The sequence below is a fragment of the Pogoniulus pusillus genome, chromosome 13 (assembly GCF_015220805.1).
Source record: "Pogoniulus pusillus isolate bPogPus1 chromosome 13, bPogPus1.pri, whole genome shotgun sequence".
NCBI lineage: Eukaryota > Metazoa > Chordata > Aves > Piciformes > Lybiidae > Pogoniulus > Pogoniulus pusillus.
Genome location: NC_087276.1, coordinates 31,996,503 through 32,024,166, shown reverse-complemented (window position 1 = coordinate 32,024,166; position 27,664 = coordinate 31,996,503). Strand labels below are relative to the sequence as shown.

The 27,664-nt window shown below is 46.0% G+C and overlaps 1 protein-coding gene across 1 annotated transcript; it reads left to right on the top strand.

The window, feature by feature from the left end:
* Positions 1–49: 49 nt before the first annotated feature.
* Positions 50–27,616, top strand: NOMO2 (NODAL modulator 2). The gene is made up of 31 exons (XM_064153876.1): positions 50–234; positions 509–598; positions 1,718–1,763; positions 2,189–2,289; positions 2,412–2,518; positions 2,702–2,774; positions 3,290–3,442; positions 4,625–4,762; positions 5,473–5,562; positions 6,132–6,237; positions 6,632–6,782; positions 7,888–8,065; positions 9,074–9,215; positions 10,182–10,313; positions 11,042–11,178; positions 11,447–11,534; positions 12,118–12,181; positions 13,282–13,377; positions 15,570–15,779; positions 16,048–16,130; positions 17,008–17,167; positions 17,282–17,408; positions 17,987–18,100; positions 18,704–18,831; positions 19,445–19,586; positions 20,429–20,512; positions 21,683–21,793; positions 23,626–23,727; positions 23,923–24,042; positions 24,928–25,020; positions 25,936–27,616. Exons 1-31 carry the CDS (start codon positions 103–105, stop codon positions 26,065–26,067), a joined length of 3,630 nt encoding a protein of 1,209 aa, XP_064009946.1. The 5' UTR covers positions 50–102; the 3' UTR covers positions 26,068–27,616.
* The last annotated feature ends 48 nt before the right edge of the window (positions 27,617–27,664 follow it).

The window sequence follows — 27,664 nt, the reverse complement described above, 5'->3', positions numbered from 1 at the left end:
CGGCCGGGGCCAGCACCGGCCGGGCCCCGGCAGGCTCTTCCGGCAGCGCGGCGGGCGGCGCTGAGTCAGGAGGCCGGCGGCAGGGGCTGCAGCGGCGGCGGCATGCGGGCTTGGGGGGCCGCGGCGTTGGTCTGCGCATTCTGCTGCGCCCAGGTGCGCGCCTCCGAGGATATCGTGGTGGGCTGCGGCGGCTTCGTCAAGTCCGACGTGGAGATCAACTACTCCCTGATAGAGGTGGGCGCCGGCGGCTCTCCCCTTGGCCGGCTCGGGCGGGAGGAGGGCGCTGGCTGCCCTCGCTCACGGTTCTGCCACCTGCCTCTGCTGGCGCTGCCTGGCGCAATGTAGCCTTCTTGTAACGAGCCTCCTCCCGGTTACCTGCCCGGAGCTCGGGGCTGCTGCTGTGCACAGCGCTTGGTTAGAGGATGCCTTGTGCCAGCCTTTATAAAAATGTACCTTTCTCCCCCCCTTCCCCCCCCCCCCCCCCCGTTTGATTGTTTGTTTCTTTTAGATTAAATTATATACAAAACATGGTACTCTGAAATACCAGACAGATTGTGCTCCAAACAACGGGTATTTCATGATTCCCCTCTATGATAAGGTAAGAAACTGCGCTGTCCGTGCTGGAAGCAGGAGCTGCATCCATGTTCCCATCTGCCAGCAGTTTCAATGTCGAAACAGTTGAATCAGGGCATACTTTAGCATGTTTTGGACCAATTTTTCAGCAATTTCCTATTGAAATGCAGCTATCTTATTCCTCAGTGATAAGTGTTCTCTTGAGAAGAGCCAGGTGACTTCAGCTGCAGTGTTCCTTGGTGCTATTCTTCTGCACGTCTGCAGCATTTGGAGCCTGAGTTACTGCCAACAGCCGTGTGCTAGCAGCTGTGTGAACACTACAGCAAGAGTACAGGTTCCTACAGCGTGCTGACAAAGCTGTCAGTTATCTCTCTATAGAAAGTAAGAAATCTGTGTGAGAATGTGTTAAATGGAAGCTGCCCGCTGCTGGTCTAGGTGTTTTGCTCTTTTGGAGAGCTAGTTAACCTAGGCATCAGAAACAAAAATCATAGAATGGGTTGGGTTGGAGAGGACCTTTAGAGGTCATCTGGACCAGCCACCAAACAAATCCTCTTCCCAATCTAAGAATGTAAGATGCCTTCTGATATTAGTGTCAGGTTCTCATTCTTAGGTCTTTGAGCCTTTCCATAGATGAACTGCAGAACATATGTGGTGTCCACTGACTTAAAGACAGCCTCTTTGTAGATTAATACCCTGCTTTTGGAACAGAACTTTTAATAGGATTGGAATTTTGTTATCCTGTGTTTGGGCAGAATGGTTGAGTAGGACCTTCTAGTGGAAATACTAAAAGGCTGATTTAGAGCACATCTGTTGGGGCAGGTAGAGATAGTTTTGAACACTTTTTTTAACACTGAGCTGCGTGAACATGGTCTGGGTTTGGTCTGGAAGCAGTATAAACATAATGCTACTTAGTTTTTGCTCTTAGTTGGCTGGATGTGAGCCCAGCATCCCAACCTGTCTGGGTTGATGCTGATGCTTCTTTGAACAGCGTATCTTTGATAGGAGAAAAGGAGAGTGGGACACTTAAGTCTTGTGCTATTCTGCAGCATGATGCTTGTGCTTTGACTTTTATTCTTCAGCCTTTAGCTCAACTGAATTTAGATCAGTGAAGACAATTAGTGCTTCTTATTTTTTCATCTTTTAGGGAGATTTCATCCTTAAAATTGAGCCTCCCCTAGGGTGGAGTTTTGGTAAGTGCTCACATGTCTTCTTAAAATAAGACAGTGTACTTGCAGTGTGGGACCTAACTATCTCTGACTTGCAGCTGGTGGGGAGTATCAAGCTCTTTGCAAAGAGAGAAGCCCTACTGCATGGTTTTAATGATTAAAGTGTGCTTACTGTACCAGAGTAAACCTGTAAGGTAGGCACTGTCAAAATAACCCATGAATTCCTTTGCAGTAGCGTGGGGTTTTGACAGAAATGGCTGCAGTGGGAGGGAGAAGGAGGATTTCCAGCATCAGGATTTGTGGGTGTTCTAACACTGCTGAGGCAAGACTTCTGGAGCAAGTTGTGTGCTTGAGTTAATGCATTGCTGTGAGAGTCTCACTGAGGTAAAGTAGAACTGCCCTGTGATTGTTCTCTAACTACCATGCTGTCTCATGTTCTTCCCCTCCAGAACCAACCAGTGTAGACATCCACGTGGATGGCATTAATGACATTTGCACAAAGGGAGGTGATATTAACTTTGTCTTCACAGGGTTTTCTGTGAATGGAAAGGTTAGATTCTGTCCTCTTTATTTTTTCCATCTTATGCTGATTCTACATTCATGAAAACATTCTATTTCAGCTCTGCAATTTGTTTTATCCATTTATACTCTGGTTTCTTTTCATTTTGACAGGTTCTTAGCAAAGGTCAGACATTAGGGCCTGCTGGAGTTCAGGTTGTACTGAGAAATGCTGGCAGTGACATAACCATACAAGCAACTACTACACAGCCTGGGGGAAAGTGAGTGTGGGTGGCGCATTCTTAATTCACCTGTTAATTTACTTGGGATTCTTTCAGTTCTGGTATATTTATGGGGGTTGTAGTTGTCCTTAAGTGGGCTTTTTTTGACAGGTGCACAGTCTGAGTCGTTTTTCTGTAAATAAAAGTGACTGTTTCTGATGCAACCCCTTCCTTGCCTTGCAGGTTTGCATTCTTCAAAGTGCTTCCTGGTGAATACGAAATCTTTGCATCTCATCCTACCTGGATGTTGAAAGAGGTCAGAGCCCACAGAAGTTCTGGTTTGCTTGTTGAGTGAGAGTGGATCTGCTGGACATTACCTTGATAACTAGTGTGAGGGAAGGGAAAGGGTTTGTGAGTGGCCAGGGTTACTGGAGTTTTATTTGTGTAGTCAGGAAACTGCCTTCTGCAGGTGCAGCTTGGAGACGCTGGAGCCAGCTGGGGAAGGACTGGCAAATGAGCTCATGCATTTGGTTTTCTGATCCTACACCTTTTGCAGGAGCTTAGATATTGTGGTAAATGCTCTAATCCTTCCCTTTCAGACTGCTTGCTTTCTGAGAGGCTCTGGGGTCAGAGTGGTTCCTATCAGTGAAACAGGAGAACCAGCATGTTGCAGTGTGTTTGCTTGGGTGTCTTTTTGTTTTGAGTAGCCAGTGGGCTCTGCTGCTACTCTGGCCTCTCTTTCTGATGTTGACTATACAGCTGATTGTTGTTCAGGTGCTGGAGACCAGACCTGCTGTCTGCTTTTGATGGAATCATGTTTCTGTGTTGCAGTCAAGCACGGTGGTACGGGTGACAAGTTCGAATGCCTATGCTGCGAGCCCTCTGATTGTGGCAGGCTACAATGTGTCTGGGTCAGTGAGGAGTGATGGAGAACCGATGAAAGGGGTCATGTTCCTGCTTTTCTCCTCTTCGGTCACTAAAGAGGTAATGGTGTAGCAATGCCTTTTCAGTATGAGCATGAACATAAATAAGCAGCTAAATAGCTTCTAGATTCATCTTGCCCTGGTGACTCTATCCTTCATTGGGCTTGGCTTACAGAGAACACAAATTGTGCTGTACATAAACCCTCAGGCTGTGTTGTATTTGTTTAGGTGAGGGGCTTGGGCTGTTTTTTTGTTTGTTTGGGTTTTTCAACATAGAGCATTTGTGCACATGCTGAGTTTTCTCATGGCTTCCATGGGTTTACTTAGATGTGGAACACAATGACCATCTTTGTAATGTTGGCAAAATTGAGGCTTAAGGTCTACATATTTATTAGACACAAGAAATTCAATTATTTTAATTTCAACTCTTTCAAACTCTTCATTGTTGCTTTCAAGCAGGTTCCTCAAAACCTGTTCAGGCACATACAAAACAAAGACCTGAACTGAGGGAGCGAACAAGTGCAAACCACCAATGTAATATTGTATTACAGTGTTACTGTATTCTGTATAATTGTTGTATTCTAATAATACATGGTTCACAGCACATTACTGACCTGTAGCTTCCCTGTGGGTCAGTGGGGTTAAGGGCTGCAGTTTTGTGACAATATGTTTTCCAGTTAGACCTTTTTGCATGATAAATATTGGTGTCTCTCATGAGCAATCAGCTTCTGGCACGATTCACAAGATGCTGCCAGACTAATCCTGGAATTTACTGTACTACGAGGAGCAGTAATTAGTCTTCAGCATGAAGTCTTAATTGCTCTCTGCTCTTTTGATGTGGAGACAAAGTTCAGCGGCTTGTATTTCCACCTTGAAAGTGTGTTATGAAATGAATGCCGACTCCTTGGTCATGCGCTGTGATCCGTAGTGCAGAGCAGAGCTGTGTTCTGTAACACTAACCTCCTCCACAGAACTGCTGTCACTTAACGTTAAGGTGTGCAGTATAGGTCTGGGGCCCTAGGGGGTGTTGGATTTCCCACTTGCCTGTCATTGTTACTGTAAAGTTGATTCTTGTCTGGGTTTTTTTTAACCTATACAAGAATTTTAAGCTGTGCTGTCAGACTTCACCTCTAAACTGGTTTTATTCTTCCCACCCTTCATTCACAGTGTATTTGAAGCCCTCCTGAAATGATTTTCTCTATTTTCCCTTGAGAAAAAAGTGGTATTGCATTTGTTGTCACAGGATGTTGTGGGCTGCAGTACTTCTCCCGTGGATGGGTTCCAGTCAAGAGATGAGTCTTTGTCCTATTTGTGCAATGTTGTATCCAGAGAAGATGGATCTTTCAGCTTTCTTTCTCTGCCAAGTGGGAAATACACTGTGGTGAGTAGGCAGAGAGTTCATTGCTTCTGAATCCATTGGGTCCTTAACTTCCGTTTTCTAATCTGTATCCTGCATAATTTTGTAGCTGTTAGAAATAGCTGAACTGTTTTGGATTGGATGAAATAGCTGGAACAGTTACTCTGACCTAAAGTATGACGGTGAGGTTGCTGTGGTAGGGGCCTGTGGTGTGGTGTCTGAGGAAGGACTTGCTTGCAAATACATGGCCCTGAATGCAGTGGCCAGGCACAAAGTGCTACCTGGTGGCTACTGCAAGACCACAAGTTTTGGCTGGCTACAGCCACCTTGGAGTTCTCTTCTCTTTTTGGGCCTTCCTCTGTATTATGTCTCAGCAGAGCGGGCATGTGACTGCACTGCTCAGAGTGCTGGCCCTGCACTCCCAGCTCCGTGCTTTAGAAATGAGATTCAAGTCTCTCATTCCTGTACACTTCCTAGTGATCATACTGCCTGTCTGTGAGCTCTTGCACAGCCAAAAACATTTGCTGTTTTCTGGGCAGATACTTCTCTGTCTGCTCGGACAATCTCATCTGGCTTCCATCAGAGTTTTGAAATACTTATCTCCATCCCTATGAGTGATTTTTTTTGACCTTTCATTGAGGTGTCTGGTGGTGTTAAGGATGTGGAAAATGGCAAAGGAAGATAGTTCTCTTGTTATAGCTTTGTAGGAGTCAAAGCGATTTGTCTTCTTTCAGATACCATTCTACAGGGGAGAGAGAATTACCTTTGATGTCGCACCGTCCAGATTGGACTTCCTTGTAGAGCATGACAGCTTACAGATTGAGGTAAGGCATTCAGAGGAATAATCCTTTTGTGCCATTCATTCCTGTCAAAGAAAGGCTGATTCTGGCAGACAGCAAATGTGCTGTGGAAAAACCTCTGTAGGCAGTTTGCTTTGTTATGTGTAGCCTCTTGTGCAGCAGGGAGAAGACTGTCTAGCGTCGTGCCATACATCAGTCCCTTTGGCTAGGAAGACACAGAACAGGGAAAAGCTGTCTGCAGTAGTCACTGATGTGTCCATGTTGCAAACAGGCAGTCACCTTCCAGGTTGTCACATCCCTGGAGAAAGGCCTGTCGTTTGTACAGGTTGCAGAGTGCCTTGGGTTCTGTGATTTGAGCCTTCTGGACTGTGCTGATGTTGATGAATGGAGAAGCTGTGCCTGTGCTTAGGGGAACCATGTGCCTGCAGATTGAGATGTGCTTTTGTGTGATTATCCTGGTACTTTTTCTTCCTAAAGCTGGAAAAAATTTTCCTTTATATGTGTGTGTGTAGAAAAGAGTTGGTGCTGATTGCTGTAGGTGTGTGTTTGCTTTTACTGAGTTAAGGTGAATGGTAACTTTTTTCCCGTTTCAGCCTGTTTTCCACGTGATGGGTTTCTCTGTCACAGGCAGAGTGTTGAATGGTCCTGAAGGAGAAGGAGTTGCTGATGCCACTGTGACTCTGAACAGTCAGATTAAAGGTATGCAGTGGTCTTGGATTTTGTTGCTACAGGGAGCCTTTGTTAAGCTCAAGTACAAGACCAGTGTGTGAGCTGGCATGACCCTGTTATGTTAGTACACTACTTTTGTTGCAGTTTATTTGAAATGTTAAAGTGGTTTTCATGCAGATGACTGATTTTGTGTTTTCTGGCTTTTGTTTTGCCGTTCAAAATGTCCTGTTTTCTTTCAGCAATGTGCTAAGCTGTGCTTTGAAATACTGGAATGAAGGCTTGTTTAGTAAGAAAGTATAATGCTGGCTTTTGTGGTGTAACAAACAGCCTAAAGCAGTGCTTGCCCTCTGGCTTTCCTGACACATAAGGACAGACAGTCAGCACATGCTCTGTTTCATTTAACTCACCTCGTTGTTTTCTGCAGTACAAACAAAATCCGATGGCTCTTTCCGCCTGGAGAACATAACCACAGGTACATACACAATTCATGCCAGGAAGGAACATCTGTTCTTTGATACTGTTACTGTGAAGATTGCACCCAATACCCCGCAGCTGGCAAACATCGTTGCAACAGGGTAAGACTGGTGTGGTGTTGAGAGTGTAATTGGCTCTGTGGACAGGGTCACTTCCCTGTCTCGCTTAGAGTTGTGTGCTGATGTCTGGAGCTAGGTGTGGCTGGAGAAATCCAAGGTAAATGGGACAGCCTGAGTGCAGGGCCACGTTCTGTCCGCGGTGTTTTGCTCAGTACTGGGTGAGTAAAGGCAGATGCTAAGCCGTGGGTATACTGAGCAATCTGAGAGCAGTGTGTTAACCAGGAAAAGGACAGAGGCCTTCTGCCGTTGGTGCTGTGCTTCACATGGCCTCCTTCTGTGCAAGAGTGGAATCACAGAACTTTCTGGTGCAGTGTTGTTCCAGACCTCTACATTTTATTGCTCACTCTTAGTGCCATACATGTCTTGTGTGAGTTGTCTTTTTGTTTGCCATTCTTTGCTTGGCATAAGCCTGTGCAATGGTGACAGGGTGATTTTGGGAGCGTAGAGCTGTGCAGTGGTAAGGAAGACAAAGTGGGAGTGCTTCTGTGTCCAGCTTTTTCTGAGGAGGAAATAGTGGCAGTCTTCCACAGAAGTGGAAGCAAGGAGCTTGCTGAGGAAAATGGCAGCTAGCTCATACAGACTTGGCAAGCTAATTAGGAACAAAACCTTCATGCTGTTAATCAGTTACAGCTTTTTCAGTCACTCAGTAAGCAGTGTCATTGATCATGACTTAACAGCTTCTCATCTGTCATCTTATTTTGTGTTTTCACAAACATAGGAGCACTAGAGTTGTGTCTCTGTCATGTTTGAGGTCTGTGACACAAAACCTATGGGAAGGCCAGCCAGAAAAAAAGAGGCAGAGCCCAAAGGCTTGAAGTGCTTGGGTTGGTGCCAGGAAGGAGCAAAGTGCTGGCAAATGAAAACACAGCACGGTGGCGACTCTGCTGTAACAGAAACAGTCCCAGTAATGGTGCATGAGTTTGTGCTTGCTCCACTGCCTTTGCTTCTAGGATCTCTTGGATGTGGGCTTGTCCAGGAGAAATCCAACCCGGTTCATCTGTTGCTACCTCAGCATAGTGAGGTTTACTTTTTAAGGAGAGCCAAAACCAAGTGGCTGTCTGATGTTTCTTCCGCTCTTCCTGCCCAGGTTCAGCGTGTGTGGCCGGATCTCGGTCACTCGCCTGCCTGAGACAAGCAAGCAGGGCAGCAAGTACAGGGTGACCATGGCACCTCGGGACAGGGACAGGGCACCGCTGCTCACCACGGAGACTGACCCTCACGGAGCCTTTTGTTTCAAGGCAAAGCGGGGCACATACAACGTTCAGGTAAGAATGAGCTTCCCTTCCTCTGTTGTGGGACTGTCAGGAGGTTTGAGGAGACTAAATGTTTAACTTGTAAAACTTGAGAAGTTGAGTTGGTCCTTTTCCCTGCTTGCACTATTTCAACAATGACAGCTATTCCTACTTCTTGTTTGATTATTTCGTTGTTAGATCAAGGGGACACAGTCTCAAGCTGTGCCAGGGGAGGTCTAGGCTGGGTGTTAGGAGGAAGTTGTTGTCAGAGAGAGTGATTGGCATTGGAATGGGCTGCCCAGGGAGGTGGAGTCACTGCTGTCCCTGGAGGTGTTGAAGCCAAGCCTGGCTGGGGCACTTAGTGCCATGGTCTGTTTGATCGGCTAGGGCTGGGTGCTAGGTTGGACTGGATGAGCTTGGAGGTCTCTTCCAACCTGACTGATTCTGTGATAGTAAGGATGCCCATGCTCCTTGTCCTTTATGTTTGTTGAAAGGAGATCAGGCCATGCGAGGTGAAAGTTCTTATCTCTCCTCATAGTTGTGTTACTCCCTAGATCACTTCCTCTTACAGTGCATTGTCCTGTGAGTTAGAGGTGTGATGTGTGCCTTTCTCAGGCGCATAAATGGTTCTTGAGATTATAGATCACAGCAGAACCAATAGCGGCACAACTGCCACGGACTTTGCGTTGTGGGAGATAGTGCAGGCTGGAAGGAACTGCGTGGTTCTAAGCCCTCTAACTCCCCTCAAATAATGAAACAGCCTAATGTAGTAGCAGCAATACATCCTGAAGTGAAATTCACTCAGACTTTGAAACTGAGCTGTCGGCAGGATTTTTAGTTCAGATTTTTTGCATTTCTTTGGAGGGTTTCTCACTGCAGAATTGAGAGAAGCACATTTGGAGGCTGGTTTTGCTTGGCCTGGGATTTGCAGTAAAGTTACTTCTTACCTATTTCTGATAAGTTGATCTGAACTCAGCGTAGTGATTCGATTTGGACTAGCATTGAAGAGCCGGTGATGTCTTGGTGTCATATACCCTGCAGGTGGTTGTTCCAGAGGCTGAGACCAGAGCAGGACTGGCTCTGAAACCCAGAATGTTCCCTGTTGCTGTTACAGACAGGCCAGTGATGGATGTGACCTTCTCACAGTTCTTGGCATCCATCTCAGGAAAGGTGTCTTGTTTAGGTAAGCCACTCTGGAAAGTGAAATGGAAATAGGGACAGAGAACTTCAGCACTGCCTGTGTGGATGAGCACTGTTGAGATTGTGACTTTTGCTGTGAGTAGCCTGATCAACAGAGAAGTAAACTGAATTTCCAGCACACAGATGAATCAGGTCTTTTTTCAGGAGACCTTGCAGCCTAATAGAGTACCTTAATGCAGTTTGGAGTAAAGTTATGTGCCTGTTATTAATCAAAACTTGCTAGGAATAAGCCAGTATGCCTTCCTTAAGAAGGAATTTTGACCTGTTCGCTTTCCTCAAGATGGGTAAGATCGATAGGTTTTGGAAGGATATGCTCCTGGTTGGCACTGAGGATGCTGTACAGCAATCAGAGAAGTACTGGAGATGAGAAAGGCATTTAGGGGAAAAAAAAAACAAACCCAAAACCACAACTGAAAAACCACAGTGCACATAAAAAAGCTGTAGGCTAGAGGCTTGAGCTGTTAAGGAAGCTTGCACTCTGCTCTCTTTTGTAAGCTTTTGGTCATTATTTTAGTCTAAGGTTCCTGTCTCCTACTGTTTCCTTGATTACCCACTGATTTTGGTAGATGATGGTTTGAGCTTGACTTCTGTCATTTTTGCCCCTTCCTTTTTCCTCTCTGAATCCTGTCTGCACTTTGGTTTCTGTCTCCTAGGTTTCTGCTGGGCCCTGTAGTCTCTGCAGAGAAAAGTGGACTCAGGGATTTAATGCTGCCCCCTGTTTGTTACCTGCCAGTAGCTAGCAGAGTAGGTTACCAATGTCTTGCTGAGGACTGCAGAAGAGCACTGGCAGAGGTGCTGTAGGAATGAGACTTGCCACTGGAAACTTTTTCTCTCCCAGAATAGAATCATTTCAATGTTAATGCATGTGGAGCTTGCTTGGAGCAGGAGTTTTGGAGGCACAGCTGGCAAACAGAATGCAGTCTCATTTTCTGCTGCCTTTTCTCTGCAGATGCTTGTGGTGATCTGGTGGTGACATTGCAGGCCGTGAGCCGCCAGGGTGAAAAACGCAACCTGCAGCTCTCTGGAAGCAGGGACTCGGTGGCCTTCACCTTTGAAAAGGTGCTGCCTGGCAAGTACAAAGGTAGGCTGGTGGGGAGCAGCCCGAGAGACATCTACAGTTGTGACTTTCTGTACTTGTGTTATTAAGGATGATATTTACAGGATGTCCAGCATGGAACAAGTTCTGAAACCTGAGAGCATCTGGGGAAATGCTGTAGAGCAGTGTGTCAGCTTTTCTTCACCTTGTATTTAACCCCCTTGGCAGCAGGCAGGTGACTGCTCCCTTAAACGTTAGGGTCTGCATGGCAGATGTGAGGAAAAAGGGCTTCACTGTGAACTGACTTGTCCTCAGCCTAGTTCTGCTTCCAGAATACCTCTGAACAGCAGGACATATTTTGACCAGCCTCCATTGGCCTGCTTTGGAAATGAAGTTTGACAAGGAAAGATGTAGGAGCATACACAGATTGCTCTTTTCATACATGAGTCACAACTTCATCCTGCCAGGTGCAACTGGAAGTAGGCTCTGAGGTCCTGTATGCCTCACTGACAGTCACAGTGCACACTGCAGACCTTTCCAGGGTGACCAGACTTGATTACTCCGTTGTATAAAAGCTTTTCTGGTGTGAGATTTGCTGGTTTCATGATGATGCTGCAGTGCTGAGAACCATACCTATTGCTACAGTCATTGTGTGTCTGTCTTTGAAGATTATTGTCGGGGAAGTTAGTGGTACAAGCTTCTAGAGCACGAAACCTTGCCCTTACCCACACAGTTTTCCATTACTAAAATGCTTTGTGTGGTGTCTGTTCCAGTGAGCATTGTACACGAAGACTGGTGCTGGAAGAACAAGTCTTTGGAGCTGGAAGTCATGGAGGAAGATGTTCTGGGAATAGAGTTCAGGCAGACTGGCTACATGCTGAGGTGTTCTCTTTCTCATGCGATTACACTGGTATGTAGCTGACAGACATCCTTGTGTTTTTAAGATGAATTTGTGTAGGCAGGTTGGATTATGCATGGAGTTGAGGCTTTCTTCTGTCTCTGGGGAGTCACAGTGCACAGTAACATTGTTGCTTTAAGCCTCATGTCTCAGATGTGGTAGGATGGTCTTGTGTTGTCCGCTGCTATGAAGGACAGACACTGACCTATGTTTAGACAAGTCATGTTTTCACTTCGTGGTCTGCTAGTTGCTAACGGTGAGCTGTGTTGTGGCTTCACAGGAATTTTACCAGGATGGAAACGGACCAGAGAATGTTGGTGTTTATAACTTGTCCAAAGGAGTGAATAGATTCTGTCTTTCAAAGCCAGGTAACAGCTCTGTGTGTTAGCTTAAATACTGAAAGAGAACCAGCCAGCCAGTACCGCTCGGAATTAAAACCAGAGCAAAGCTGCTGTGCTTTTGGAGATTTCTGGGAGGCATATGCATCTGTACATAAATGCTCTGTCTTGGGGCTTTAGAATTCTCCTACTGTTTAGTCCTTACCTTAATTTAGACTCCAGAAGTAAAGTTGTTCTGGGTTTTTTTTTGGCTCAGTGTTTGGTTTTGATTCAGTTTCAAGCTTTAAATGTTTCATCCTTAAAGTCATGTTCTGTACTCACAGATATCAGCTGTGGGACCATAACAGATTACTTCTGAGCTCATTTGGTTTGCTGTGCCAGCAGTTATGTTTAACTGTGGTGATGCCTGAGTTTTGTGTAGGTTAGGAGCTCTATGCAGCTTCCAGTAGTGATCTGTGATTCAACAGAGGTATACCGATTTACAGGTGTCTGTGTGAGCCCAGCATAGCTGAATTTTTGTGGTTGTTTCTGTATCTCTTGATCTTGAGAATTCAGCCAACAGAGCAAGCATTGATTTTTTTCAGTGGATCATTCTTTGGCTTAATGTTTACAGGTGTGTATGAAGTGACCCCACGTTCCTGCCACCAGTTTGAGCATGAGTATTACACTTATGACACGTAAGAGCAAAATCTGTTTGTGATCTTATGCCTATCAGTTTGTTTTCCTAAAGCTTCCCCTGCTGCAGCTGCTTGTTTCAGCAGCTCAAGATCTGTTGCTTTGATTGTGTCTAACCAGCAGAGGGAGGTTTTAGCAGAGTGTATCAGATGTGTTCTCGTGCCCTTTCTAACCTCAAAACCAGTCAGCAAATGGTCTGCTTTAAAGCTTCTTTTGCTGCCTTACATGGGTGTTTCTGTCAGCCTTCCGTCTGTTTAACGCTAGTCGTGCTCTGTTACCGAGGAGAGACATGTCAGTGTGAAGCGGCGATCGCTCGTGGGAGTTGAAATGCAGAAGACAGGGCAGCAGCTTACTGGGAGGTGGTATACGTCCCCAGGGCCATCGCTCTGTGGTGACTGGTTCTGCTCACCCCAGTTTTTGCAAGCTGCATAAATATTTACCCTACGCAGAAGTAAGCAGTGCTGCTCTGCCGAGTCAGCCGTGCTTTGTTAGTCAGTTATAGGTTATTGTCTGGCAGTGTGCTTAATGACTCGTTGCTTCCAAAAGCGAATTTCTCTTCCCTGGCTGCTTTTAACTCGTGAACATGGCAGAAGATGAACTCAGCTTTAAAGTGCCATTCTTTCCTGCTGTGTTAGTGAACTAAAAGCACTTCAGAGAGAGATGAGACATGAGAGCCAGCACAAAGTGAGGGAATGGATAGAAGCAGAAATCCTCTTTTGGCATCAAGGCACCATTAGACTCAGGACATCTTGGTGAACTGTGTCTAATATGACAAACTTTTGAGTGTCCTGCTGCTGCATATGAAGGAACTGTACATGGGAAATCATTCAAATCAGTGGTGGCTTGGAAGAAAGCAAGAGGCACAAAGGAAAGAACTGGTTTGGCCCATGTCATGCAGTGGTTTGGGGTTCAGGGCTGGAAAATGCTTGATTGCCAATGTGCTATTGTCTCAACACTACAGCTGTGCTGTGTAGTTTGTATATGACTTATAAAGCAGCTCAAACTTAGGGCTGGGATTTGATTATTCATATAGGGATGAGATTTGGTCATTTTCTTTAAGAGGGGGCCCTTGAATTGATGTTTTTGTTACTTTGATTCCCAGGTCCTCTCCTAGCATACTGACGCTGACTGCAGTTCGACACCATGTCCTTGGCACCATTGTAACAGATAAACTGATGGATGTGACTATTACCATTAAGTAAGAACAAGAAAATCTTGGGGCTATAAAAAGTGCAAGAAAAAGGCATATCTCATAACATTTCACTCTGGTTTTAATACTGCAGTGGCTGCTTGCTGAGGGGATGACATCTAACTATAGAATGCTAGAGCTTTTTTAAGCTAACCTGTACTGGATGAGGCACTTAGTGCCATGGTCTAGTTGACTGGATAGGGCTGGGTGATAGGTTGGACTGGATGATCTTGGAGGTCTCTTCCAACCTGGTTGATTCTATGATTCTATGATTCTATGATAAATAATTCCCAGCCCTCATTTTGAACATTTTCACTTCGTTTCAGTGTAAGCTCTTGTGTGTCATGGTAACCAGGAATGATTTCCTGAGTTTTTCTACACTTCAGTGAACTGAAATTTAAGAGTTGGAAAAGGATTGTTTTAGCTTAGGTATGAGCTCTTTATCCCTCTACTTCTCTTCCCCCTTTTTTATGTCTCAGAATGAGAGTCTGCTGCTTTAAAGCATTGTTGCTGTTGTGAAGAGGGTTGTAAAAGGCAAACCATGCAGAGTGATTGCACACTAATGTGCCAGTTTATGTTTAGCTGTAGAGACAGCTCATGAGGGAGCACTGATTTGTGAACAGCTGTAATTGTATGAGGTGCCAGATCTGCCTGAAAGCATCTGATAATGATGAGAGCTATATTAATGCTCTGCTGATGTCCACTTATTCTATACCAAAGGTTCTCGAACTTTGAGTGTAGAAAGCATCTTTTCAGAGAATGAATTACCTGCAGAGCATTGCCTCGGGTTGCTTAACGAACCTGTAACTGCAACTGCTGGGCAGCTGCAGCATCTGGCAAAGAGACACTGAGACAACAGAGAGATGTGGTTCTAAAAACAGCTGATTGAGGAGGTGAATGTTACAGTGGCCTTCTAGGCTGATGGGGTTCTTTGAGACCATTGGCAAGTGCTTTGAAGGTAGCTTGGTTGCCCCAGACCACCTCTGTGCAAGGCTGTCTGAAGTTTTCCATCCAAAGTGCAATTGGTGAAATGCCATCAACATAAAAGGCAGAGCCCTGGGTTTAAAAGCAAGCCAGTTGTGTTTACAGGTCTGTGTTTGTGTCCCGGATCTGAGGCAGTGGCCTGATCACTTTCAGTTAATCAAAAAAAACCCAAACAACCCAAACCAAACCCACATCTGGTGCTTAGGAATTTCTGACGATGGCTGAAAACGTGCAGTGGTTGCAGGAGAAGCCATTGTGGTCACTGCAGTTCTCTTCTCGGAGAGAATTCTGCAGTGTTCCACCACAGTTCTTCAGACTTGTAGAAGAGAGAGAAGGTAAGATGCAAAGTGTGGCTGGAGACTTGGGAAGAGAGGGTGTAAGATCAGGGCAAGTGAAACAAGATGCATTGTTCTGAGCTGGTTAAACTTAGTTTGGAGGCTAGCACGGTAGCTGGGTAGCTCAGATGTGTCAGGCAGGTAGGTTAGAACAGAGACTGCCAGTTATTGGAAGTCTTTATTTGTGACACAGGTTATTTTCTCCTTGTGTACTCTGCTCCTAAAAGGTAGGTTCTGAGGGACAGTTGCTAGTACTGAAAATAAACATGGAGCTTACCAGTCTTTGTTTTGTAAAGCTCATCTTGGTCTCAGGCTTGGAGTTGCAGCCTTTTTGTGTAGGGCTTTGTTAAAGTTACTCCTGCAGACTGGTCCTTTGGCTTTAGAACTTAACACTCCTGCTGGCTTGCAGGAGGTTTCTTGCCCTTGCAGCAGAGCTGGTGTTTGGGACTTGGTGCAGAATCAAGACTCCTTACTTACCAAAACCAAAGTTAAGCTGAGGTGCTAGAATCTGCAAGGTGGGTGAGATGTAGACATGCAACACTGGCTCTGCAGTGGGATGCTGAGGCATGGCAGCAGGGCAGTAATTTTTTGAATGGTTATAGCATGATGGGGCAGAATTGGTGACAGTTGCAAGTAGGCAATTACCTGCTAGGCCAGGAAGGTTACCTGTAGTCCCTATGAATGAATCTTTCTAATAGTAACTGATTGGAGGTTCAAAGTCTTAGTTATGCTTGGAGTAAGCAGCAGAATGAAAAAAGAGTTAGTTAAAAGAAAATCCTGGGACTTGTCTATTGTGCTGTGAAGGCAGGAATGAACAGATACAACAAGTTTGTCCCTCCATACAGAAGGAGATGATTTTGGTTTGTTTCTCCATGTTTTCAGGTCATCTATTGACAGTGAACCTGCCTTAGTTCTAGGCCCCCTGAAATCTGTCCAGGAGTTACGCAGGGAGCAACAGCTGGCAGAAATTGAGACCCGTCGACAGGAGAGGGAGAAGAAGGGTCAAGAGGAAGAAGGAACAAAGCCACCAGTGCAAGAAATGGTGGAGGAGCTCCAAGGACCATTCTTATATGAGTTCTCTTACTGGGCAAGGTAATGCCAAGCTCCAGGGGCAAAGTTTGTTTGCAGTGTTGTCTGGTGTTCCCATGTAGGAAGGAGCTGCTGGGTGGGTGCCTGTGCCTGCTCCTGCTCACTGTCAGCTGCACAGAGGCTAGTAGCACATAACATGAATTTTGCTTGGGTTCTTGTTGATGCTTTTTCCTTTGGGTATTTAGATGGATTTTTGGGAGAATATGCAGTACTCTTCTACGTGAAAGCTGCTAATTCCATTTTCTTCCAATTCTCTCTTTGTGTGTTACAGGTCTGGAGAGAAAATTACTGTGACACCCTCATCAAAAGAGTTGCTTTTCTACCCACCTTATGTGGAAGCAGTTGTTAGTGGAGGTAAATATAAATCAAATCTAGTTTGAAAGAAGTAGATCTTTAAGGCAAAAATGTGTCCTTATAGATGCACATATGAACATCTCTTCCAAGGTAATATTGCAGCTATTTCTTAGGGCTAATTTCACTCTGCAATTTGAGAGCTTGAGCACTCAATAGAGGGTGCAAATTCAGTTCTTTGTCAGCAGAATGCATTTCCAGGGGCAGCAATACCACTTGGCACAAGAGGAAGGCTTAGACATCTGGATGTTACACCAGATTCTCTGAATCTGTTTGTATTACTGTCATCTAGAGAAACAGTTCTGCAAAAACGATGTTTGTGTTTTGAGTTAGTTACCAAATTTAAGCTTCTGATAAATATTCTTTTGTAGTAGATTACATTAAGAAAAAGATTCACAAACTTTCTTGCCCTCAAGTTGCTAAGTGAACATCTTTTGTTTGAAATCATTAGAAAATGTTTGGTATCCCTTTTAATGTGCCTCTTTGCTGTGCATATCCTAAACACATCGGAGAGGAGGAAATTAAATTGTACTTCAGTTGTTAAACATCACATATGCTGACCTGAATTTGATCTCCAAAGCTCAGTGTGACACCAGCTTGGGGGGAATACAGCTGAAATCTTCTCCCTGTGGCTGCAGTATGTGTAACTCAGCACTTAGCAAATCCAGAATGTTTTGGAGATGTGCTTGTAGCTTTGGAATTTAGTTACTGGCTTTGTGGATGTTCAGGTGCTTTAAGGTGTGTTGAGAGGCAGCAGGGTTGTGTGGGTACAAGCACATCAGCATGTTACTTTGTAAGCAGTTATGCTCTTGCTGTAAGGCAGCGGTGAGTGATTTTTTTACTTTCTTGTTTGTCTTAAATCCCCTTTGCAATGACTAAGAGAGTTGTCCTGGCAAGCTGATAGAGATCCATGGAAAAGCAGGCTTATTTCTGGAAGGGCAAATTCATCCTGAACTGGAAGGTGTTGAGATTGTCATTGGTGAAAAGGGAGCAGCTACCCCACTCATCACAGTTGTCACTGACAGCAAAGGCGCTTACAGGTAATGGCAGCTCTGTTCTGATCGTTCGGATCAGCTCAGGCGCACTGGTGACTGCACAGCGTGTGTGTGTGAGAGCCAAGCGCTGCTTTTTCAGAGTTCTTCTTTCCTTTTAAGTGTTGGACCACTGCACAGTGACTTGGAGTACACAGTAACTGCTCAGAAAGAAGGCTTTGTTTTGACTGCAGTAGAAGGCACGGTTGGGGATTTCAAAGCTTTCGCTCTTGCTGGGGTGACGTTCGAGGTAATGCTGTGAGTGCTTTGGGTCTCGGAGGAAGTGAGTGTGCCCGGAGCTAGACAGGCAAGAGAGTTAACCTGGACAAATGCGAGTGGGGATAAGAGAATTTAGTCGTGGGCAAACAAATCTCAGTTGATGAGCTTGGTGGTGGATCGTGGCTTGCCATGCAGAAGATATTTTGTGAAGTTTATAGAGTGGGAATTAGAGCCTGCAGTCTTGTGTAGAATTGGGCCCCCTTCTCTTCACGAGTTTTACCTCTCAAGGTGATTTCTTTCAAGTACAATCTGTTCCACCTAGTGCCTACTTCCAGTCTTTAGAATACTTTGTTCAGGCCTCCAGCATGTCCTATGAAATGGTAGTGACTGTTGTGCTGACACATGCTGTCTGTGTCTGTGACTAGCCAGGTGCTGAGAGCAAAAACTTCTGTAGCCCTGCAGCCTTGCAGGAGGGGATACACTGCAGGTGTAGCTGGTGTCCTGCTAACAGCTGAGTGCTCAGAGCCAGCACATCTGTGCAGTCTGTAAGGGGATTCTTTGTAAAGCAGCCCTTGTGTATACTTAGAACTGTTTCCTCTCCCACAATAGATCAAGTCAGAGGATGAGCAGGCTCTTGCTGGAGTTCTCCTGTCTCTCAGTGGAGGGCTGTTTCGGTCCAACCTCCTTACCCAGGACAATGGCATGCTGACTTTTTCCAACCTGGTGAGTGAAATTGGTCTTCTGCGTGTGGCTGCATGTGCAGTGCTGTGACACTTTGCCCTTTGAAGCAGGGATGCTGCTGGCTCTCTTCAGTGGCAGGGGGGATGTATGGTCTCCTTGGAAACCATAACCTACAGTGAGGGATGGAGGTCCTTCAGGGTGGACAGCACCTGAAATCTAGGTGTGAATTGTAGCCTGGCAAGAGACATCTCCCAGCAGGCAGAAGGCATTGACTGATCTCAGTTCTCAGTTTGCTGTCTGTAAACACGAAACAAGCCTGTTGGTTGGTGATCATTTGAGAGTTTTTAGAGGAAAGAAATCAAATTGGATTATCTATCTGTACATGGGTGTAGATGTGCCTGAACAGTTTCCTTGCGGACATCTTTCCTCCTCACTTCCCTGTCCTTGAGGTAAGGTTTCAGGGCTGTGTTTTCCTTTCCCTCTTGAGGCTTTTAGAGTTGGTTTATTGTCCAGCATGCTCCCTGATGTTCAGTGCTTATATTTTCCAACCAGTTTAGTCCGTGGTCTTGCCGGAATGTAATTGTTTGGAGTTGGTGAGTTTGTGTGTCGCTGTCAGTAAACAGCTCGTTTGATGCCTCCTTGCAGAGCCCAGGGCAGTATTATTTTAAACCCATGATGAAAGAGTTTCGCTTTGAGCCATCATCACAGATGATTGAAGTGCAAGAAGGACAGAATCTTAGAATTCAGATAACTGGTTACAGGACAGCTTACAGGTGAGTAGAGCTGCAGTGCTCTGCAAAATGCTGTGTGCTGTAGCAGGGTGCCTTGTGCAAAGGGTGTTTTCTCCTGATCCACCTATGCTCTGAAGATTTGGAGGATGCTTTTGAAGGCACAATTTGTGATGCTGTAAGTATTTTTTTTAGCCTTTTCTCATGCATGTGCACATACAGCTAAGCCCAGAAGGGAGGGCTGCAAGGGGAAACAGTGTGAGGGAAGCACTGTGTCAGTGGTGGCAGAAGTGGCTTGCACTGTGTTCAGCAGGAGAGAAGAGGACTTTTCAAGGTGTGATAAACCAGTTCAGGTATCAGAGTTCAAGATCCTTCCTTTCCTTGCCCTCTGGTGTAAGTGGCACCATTCGTGGAGGTCAGGGAATCTGGATTCCCAAAGTTGTGCTCTGAACTGCAGCTGGTTCCGATGCTTTAAGCACCTTTACAAACACATTACAAATTTCCCTTTTCTTCTTCGTGCTGTGTTAATGTATTAAGTACTTTCCCCATCAGTTATAGCTATAAAATGTATTTAATTGTTGTATTAAAATATCATCTGCACATCTGTAGCAGCAGGTTCTTTTGTGTCTGTAGCAATTGCTTCTTTTTATATCTCTAGCTGTTATGGCACAGTTTCTTCCTTAAATGGAGAGCCTGAGCAGGGAGTCTCAGTAGAAGCTGTGGGACAGAAGGATTGCAGCATCTATGGAGAAGACACAGTAACTGATGAAGAGGGCAAGTTCAGGCTGCGTGGTCTTTTGGTAAGGATTAGAGCACTGAGTCGTTGACTTCTGCAGGAGTGTGCCTTATTAATTGGCTACTGATTTGTTTTCCCAGCACATTTGCTAGCCCATATTCCCTTAAGTCTGTCCCTTAGGCACCACTGTCATGTGTTGAACATTCATTGTAGTAAAGGAAGAGAAACCTCTTAGTGTAGGTCTGTGGAACTCGGTGCCAGCACACTGTGGTGGCTCCCAGAAACATGGAGCAGTTGGCATGAGGTGACAGGAGCCCCTGCTCGGTGTGCTGAGTGTCTCAGGAGCTCAGCAGTGTTCTGGGGTGACAGCAGGGAGTTCTCTTAGGCAGAAGAATCTGGGGAAGCATTTAGTTTCTCTTGTAGAAATACTGTGGCAGTGCCTTTTAGCAGGGCTTTGGGTGTGTGTCTGGTGTAGCGGGTACAGCTGTGTGTGAAGGGAGCTGTTCTGCAGAAGTGTGAAAGCTGAATTTATGGACCCACTGTGTATGGGGTAAGCAATTTGCTGAAGCAGAGGGCAGTATTTGATTGGGTTTCAATCCAGTTTAATTAATGTATTTTCCTTCTAGCTAAAACATTTCACAGCAGATGATTACTTTTAATACCGTGATATAATGAAGTATTGAAAGCTCTGTGATAGCCCTTTCATATTTGCTGGCAGCAAACACCCTTAAGAGTGTTACTGACTTACATTTTCTTTCTGGGATATGGAAAACCTAAAGTGGATGGAGTTGGATCTGTTTGGGTGGTGTCTCTTAAATGGAACATTAAAAAATGCTCTTACTATTCTTCGAAATGCAAGTATGTGTTGTTCACTGTTGGGATTTATCACCTGACTCTTGTTTTCAGCCTGGCTGTGTGTATCATGTCCAACTCAAAGCTGAAGGCAATGACCACATTGAAAGAGCTTTACCACAGCATCGGGCAATCGAGGTAAGCTCTTCTGTTTGAGCAGCATCCCTTCAGCATGCAATGTCTCTGCACTGTGTCTGTGCTGTCTGCAGCAATGCAGTTGAGTGCGTTCTGTTTAGGCGAGCAGCTTTCACAAGTTAGCTCCCTAAATATGGGGCCCATATTGTGTGTCAGCATCACAGCTCAGAATGGAAGTAATATAAACCCCAAACAATAAACAAGGGAAGAGGATTCCTCCACTGTCACAAAGCTGTACATCAAAACACTAGAGAACGAGCGTATGGAATACCTCTCGCTGTTTCTTTTTGATGTGCAACAGAGCAGTAGGCATTTGAGGATGTTAGCTTGCCTTTGTAATGACTTACTGTTTGATGCTTTATTTGGTCCAACCCCTGCAGGCTGGCTGTAGGTGAAACTGTCCTTCAGACTGCACATCTTTCTAAGATGTAATCAGAACTTTGAATTGAGAAGCGATGAAACCTTGTTAAATATTCCTCCACACTTGCAGTTCAGATTAGCTGCCTCACATTTATCTCTTGACATCCAGCAAAGGTTAATTAACCTTCATTAGCTGTCCAGAACTCTTCAGTGGCAGATGGTCGTGACTGGAACTCAGCCATGCCTGACCAGGGTGCCCCTCTGTGCAGCAAAACGAAAGGGCAGGCATCTTTCAGCCTGTTGCTCTGGTTGTTATTTGAGTAGATGTCTTTCCTTACTCTGATGGGAGTTTGATTTTGGAAGCACAAGTGTTCTCTAGGCAATTTTGAAGCAGCGTAAGAAGTTTCATGGTTTTGAAGTAGCTATATTGTGATGTGAGCATGTTTGTCACTGATAGCTCTACAGACACCCTTACGTAGCTGTGTGCAGCTCTTGGCACAGATGGAAGATACTGAGACTGTTCAGACATTAGGCAGTTGTGTGTGTGCAGCTCAGCCTCTGCCAACACACTGTGTGCTTTTGGTGCTTCCCCTGAGTTTTCGTTTCACTCGCTGCCATCAGCCTTGTGCTGGTAGCGCACAGTGCAAGCTGTGCAACCTGGAGGCAGTGTGCTTGCAGTTGGAAAGCCTTCACGTTTCCACGTGGTTAAAGCAGAGCAAAATCCACTTCTTGTAGAGAATGACGAATGCTGTTTGCGTCGTGCTAGCTGTCCTCTGGTGCGTGGTGAAGCCGTGGCTGTGCTTTGTGTTGCAGGTGGGGAGCAGTGACATTGATAACGTTAACATCATAGCCTTCCGGCAGATCAATCAGTTCGATTTAAGTGGCAATGTCATTACAGCTTCTGAGTACCTCTCCACCTTATGCGTAAGTTCAAGCCTTTCGTCTCCGCCAAGTGTGCTTGCCAGGGGCTTTCTGCGGGGCTGCTGGCAGTTGTTCAGTGGGCAGGGCAGAGATGTAATTCAGGTGATGACTAGTATTTCCATGGAGGTGAATGTGGATTCCAGGTAGAATGAAAATTCCAGTGGCCCTCACTGCTTTGCTTGAATGTTTCCACTTCTCATGGGAGTGTGTTTGAAAAGTATTTTTCTGGGTTGGCCTTTGCATTTCTGGGTCTACTTCCCTGATCAGGGGTACCCTGTCCTTAGGGTGAGCAAGGCACGGGGGTTGAAAAGAGTTCCCTGTCTCAGAGAAATGCATCCATGCCTGATGGACATGGATTTTTTTACATGCATGCCTGCCAGCAAGAAGCTGCCACGTGAATGCAACCATACCACATGGCACATGAATTTCCAAGTACAGGTACGAGACTCTGAGACAGAGTGAAGCTAAAAGGTTCTAGGCTCAACACCCTGCAATGTCATCTGAAAGGGGCTCCACAGCTGTGATCCTTTTGGCTCAGGGTGCAAATGCTGCAAGCATTTCCAGGAGGTGTTGGTGTGGTAGGTGTTAGAGCACCATTTCTCAGGTTTTAAATCTTGAACCTACAAATGTAAAGGAAGCCCCTGGGTTTCTTTCAGACCACTCTGTTATGCATCTCACCTGCCAAGATTTCATTGCTAAACTGCCATTTGTTTTGAGAGACATCCAAAGCATCCAACACTTGGAGCAGGCGTGATGGCAACATGTGCCACTTACTGAAGAGCATCTGAGCAAGCTTCCCATCTTTCTGGGGAAGTGCAGAGCCTTGCAGGCCAGCCTAAGCAAAGAGGATTTGATGTCAAAATGGAGTTGCATGGGAGTCAGCCAGGCCTGTACCCATGTCAGGCAGGGCTGGGCCTTACGCTGCATGTAACACGTGTCTGCTCTTGCTGGGTGCATATCACCACCCTGGCTTTCAGGGCAGAAATTGCTGTTGGAAAGATGTGCTGAGATTTGGTACAGACACAGACAAGTGGTTTTGTGACCTCAATCTGGTCCCTTCTGCTTGTGTGAACTTGAACCAACTGGAAATACTCTGGTGAGCCATGGTGACTCTGGGCAGAGGCAATGAGAATATTTGGGCTGTGTCTGCAAGGAGGCCTGGGTCTGGGCAAATACCTGATCCAGAGGTTCACAAGCAATGATATGGATGCTAGAAGCCTGCTTCAGAGTGGTCTACGAAACCCATCACTTTGCTCTGTTCTCTGGAGGAGGCACAGTAGCTGATAAAGGTTTGTCTGTGCAATGAGTCTCACATAAGGAGGTGCTGCTGCCCCTGCCAGCCTTACTCAGATTGGTACACCCTGCTTTTAATTATGCTGGTTTCTGAGCAAACTGCATTTACTGAGGACTTGAGACTTATTCTGTAGCTTGAGGATGTCTGGTTCTATGAATAAGCATAGAAAAAGTGAAATCAAGCAAAATGAATCTCTCAGAGATACAGAAACAACCTCCAGTTGCAAATTCCTGAGAAACTTCTTAGATTATTTGCAAGAATTGCTTAGTTCTGGTTGGTGCACAGCAGAGGCTGCTCCTAATGCACACACAACATGAAAATCTCAGACAGAAACTGTTCCTAAATTATGTCAAGCTCTGTAAAGTCTGTTTCTGTGACTTCTCACGTTCTAGAGTGATGCTCTTAGTTGACAACTTTCTGTTCACAAAGCACATGATGAATCTGGCAGTGCTTTCATCCCTTAGGATGTGGGATGTCTGTAATGCCTGTTGTGATGCAGGCTCAGAAGTAGCTGGTTTGTGCTTTCTTCATTCCCTCACAGGTAAAGCTGTACAAAAGTGAAAATCCTGACAACCCAATTCATACAGTCAACTTAGGCCTGTCTTTGTTCTTCCATTTCCCACCACTGCTCCGAGATGGAGAGGTAAGAACGTTGCTGAGTGATCTTAGCTTGCTTCCGCTGAAGTGTTCTCTGGTGTGCCTGCAGTCCTGTACTCATGCTGGAGTGACCAGTGTCAGACCATCTGAAGCCTGTTGATGTGGCTTTTTGGCCTTTAACTCTGGTTTTGTCTCAGACTGCTGCTGATGCTGTAGGCTGAGTATGTTTTTTTACCCACAGAATTACGTGGTGCTCCTGGATTCTACATTGTCTAAATCACAGTATGACTACAGCCTGCCTCAGGTTTCCTTCACTGCTATTGGCTATCATAAGCACATCACACTGATCTTTAGTCCCACCGTAAGTATGAAGCACTGAAATGGTTGTGTCCACCTGCAGAGCAGTGTCTGGTAGCACAGCCTGTGTGTGGTTTCTGGTCTTGGCCAAGCTTGCTAATAATGTAAATACAAAGAGGTTTATGAGAGGCTTTAAAGTGACAGTGGATTTGGGTTTGGCCATATGTAAGGCATCAAGCAGGAAGGTTCAGGAAGGAGTTTTAGCCGTGACGCTAACTGAAAGGTTGCAGTAACTGAGGGCTGAGGAAGCAAAATGGGGTTGTTGTCAGAATTCCTTTGAAGACTTCAGCACATATGAAAGAATAATCACCAGGCCAAAAGAGAGGGCAAAGCAGGGGGAGTCAGTTTAGTGTTAGGAGAAGACTCCCTTGAGAGAGCATTATCCTTTTGCTCCTCTGACCAGTGCAGTCTGGCACTTTGCTCTGTAACGCTTCAGTAGCACAGTTATTGTCTGCACTGCTGCCTGCACAGGTGCCAGGGAGGCATGAGGGGAAGGGGAGCTGGCTTCTGCCGGTGGGCCATGAGGTGTGCCTGAAAGGTGCTGTGCTAGTCTGGCTGCTGCAGTGTTCCTGGGCTCACAGGGCTTCAGGCAGCCTGTGGCAGGCACATAAAGGATGCCAGGGTGACTGTAAAGGGGAGACGATCAGCAGGGAACTGGCATTAGGGAAGAGCAGATGCCATGGAAAAGGCAGTGGGCAAGTGAATCTGATCAAGGGGGCTGCTTTGAGGTTGAAGTGAAGGAAATTGTAGAGCAGCACTGTGAAGGAAGTCAGTTGGGAAGCTCTGGATGTGCCTACTGCTGCTGCTGTTTAGAGCTGGGGGATCTCACAGTCAGAATGAGTGGTTGAAAAACAAAGCACCCAAACACCATGGTCCTTGCTGCCTGCAGAGAAAGGTGCCGGAACAAGACATTGCCCAAGGATCTTACATTGCCCTGCCGCTGACGCTGCTTCTCCTGTTGGCTGGCTACAACCACGATAAGGTAGGTCATGGGGGGGCTGTTTTAGCCAAGTGTTATTGCCCTAAGGTGGGTCATGGGGGGGCTGTTTTAGCCAAGTATTATTGTCCTGTCAATGAATACTTAGTACTGGGTTAAGTGAGGGTTTGTTTAGTGGTTGTCCAGACAGAGGTGTAGTCAGCAGCCCCTTCCTGCAGCGTGTTTTAAGGAAAGGCACAGTGTGGCCAAGATTTTGGACAGTTACCTTCCTTTAAAAGAGCGTGAGGGTGAGCTCTGGGGACATTGCTGAGTTTGGTCTCCTCCTTTGATGGACCTGGGAAAACAAGCAATAGAGTGTGGTTCAAGTTCAGATAGCCAGACGCAGTGGTAGTAGGAATGCAAAGAGTTACTGGCTTCAAGAACAGTCAGACACGACAAAGTCTTGCAAGTTACTGGGTCTGGTCTCCTTAGCTTTGCACCCTCCTCGTGAAAAGGTCTCCAGAGCTGTATACATACCGTGCGAGCCCCTCTGTCTTCATCAGCAAGCCATGCTCTTCCACTCTTCTCTGACATGGCTGGGCATCTGCTTTGCTGATAAAAGAGAACACTGCAGTTTGATTTCCTCTCAGACATGGGTAAGACAGCACAGAATGTGGGATTCTCCAGGGCTTTTGACAGTGTCTCCCAAAGTGCCCCACAGCAGTCTCAAGGCTCAACTGGCTGCCCTTGGCTAGGTGACTGCAAGAAAAACATGCTGACATCTTAGGTTTTGATTATCAGAAATTCACATCAGTTTGATTTGCTTCCTTCCCAAAGTTTACTGTCCCTCTCTGCTGTCTTTATAGAGGTTTAAGCCATAGATTCCATTTGTTTGGAGATGCTTGAGGCTAAAGAACGTCCTGGTTCAGACCTCCCCTAGCAGTGTATTCACAATCTGCTTCCTTCCTTGTTTTTGCCCAGCTTATCCCCTTGCTGCTGCAGCTGACGGCCCGGCTGCAGGGCGTGCGTGCCCTGGGGCAGACAGGCTCTGACACGGCTGGCTCAGAGGATGCCAAGAGACAACCCAAGAAGCAGAAGACAAGGCGGACGTGAGGTGGAAGGGGGCTGCCTGCAGTGGTGCTCTGGCAGACTGGGGCCAGAGCTGCAAGGCCACTAAAATGCATTTCTGTTGAATTTGTGGACTCTGATTTCGTTGTTGCTATGTGAGCACCATCTGTCACACTGGCTGCAGTTGGGTTGTGCGGGTCCCCTGGAGGCTGTAGAGTGATGGAATGAACGCCTTTGCTGGCACTCTGAGTGCAGCTCCTGCCCTGAGAGACAGCTGACTGAGCTGTCTTCTGCCCCGCGGCAGCCCTCCTGTCTTCACTAATGGTTCCTACAAGCAGCAGTAGCAGACTGCTGCACTTCAGTTCCAGTCTCTAGATTTTGGGGTTGCTGTTCCTTACCTTTTGAAATGCCCATTTTACAAAGGCAGCAGGCAGATGTCACTGCATCAGCAGTGCCTGCAACGGCAGCGTGGGGGGACATGTGCCAGCTGTGGAGTTACAGCCCCAGCACTGCAGGTCAGCAGCTTGATTGAAGAGTGTCATCTGCACAGCTGTGATTCCACTTACCCAGTGATTTTGTTATCTTTGATTAAAGCAAAGGTTTAGCCCAATGGAGACAAATGGCGAATGTCAAGTAAGGCCAGTTGTTAATGTCAGGTGAGTTCTGGTGACAGTACTGCACAGGCAGCATTTAAATTTCAGTTCCTTTTAGACTCCCAGAGCTCCAGCTGGTCATGCTCTTCTTTCTGCAGCTGTCTTGTGTGGTTGGTGATATCCCTGTCACACCTCCTGCTCAGGCCTTGGGCAGCCTTTCTGCCAATTGATAATTGATTTTGAAATGTTTTCTCCCCACTTTAACAATCATGATCTTTTCAGAATCTCCACCATGTCCAAGGCCGGTAAGGTAGAAGCAGGTATTTATTACAGGCCCCCTCTGGATTGCCGCTGGGAGCAGACACTTGCCCTGCTCAGGTGAAGTGCTATGGGGCTTTTTGTGGAGCAGTAGTGTAAAGGCTAACTGCTTCTGAAGGAGGCACACAACTGCCTGCAGAGACACTGGCACTGCCAGCAAGGGGCAATGTTTCTCTGTGACAGTACTTGAAATAAAGTCTCTGAAGTATTCAATCTTACAAACCCTGCCACTCTTAGAAATTTGAATGCTGAAGGCTTTGTGCTCTTGTTGTTGGTGCTTTGCAGTAGTTGGAGCCTAAGCAGTTAAAACTTGGGTGATCATTTTAAGCTCTCTGAGGGCAGCTCTGTCAAGATCATAAGGATGAAGAATCATGTGTACATAGAGGTTGTGATGAAGCTCTACTGAACTGCCATGCTCCCCATTTAATGACCCTGAATTCGGTATTGCTGAGAGGAAGGATATAGGGAAACAAAGTGATAACTTGTATATTTTCAATCCACCTTTTTTTTAGCTAGTGAGTGTTAGGTATTGCTGCTCTGGGGGAGTGCAAGAGGGAAAGATGCACCCTGCATGTGCCTTGAAGGGAGTACCAGATATGCTGACCTCTGAACTGTGGGACCTGCTGTCGAGTGACCTTAAACACTGGAAGTGCTGTTAATAAAAAGAAGAAAAAGAGTGTTAATGCTTGCTCATTTAACACTTGATTCTACACCCAGGACTCCCCAGTGTT

What these genes read in the sequence shown, in the direction of transcription:
- NOMO2 (XM_064153876.1), top strand. Translation starts at nt 103, where the DNA reads ATGCGGGCTTGGGGGGCCGCGGCGTTGGTCTGCGCATTCTGCTGCGCC. An exon ending in TGCTGACTTTTTCCAACCTG is followed by an intron (nt 18,101 to 18,703) that starts GTGAGTGAAATT and finishes GCCTCCTTGCAG; the next exon opens with AGCCCAGGGCAGTATTATTT. An exon ending in CTGGCTACAACCACGATAAG is followed by an intron (nt 25,021 to 25,935) that starts GTAGGTCATGGG and finishes GTTTTTGCCCAG; the next exon opens with CTTATCCCCTTGCTGCTGCA.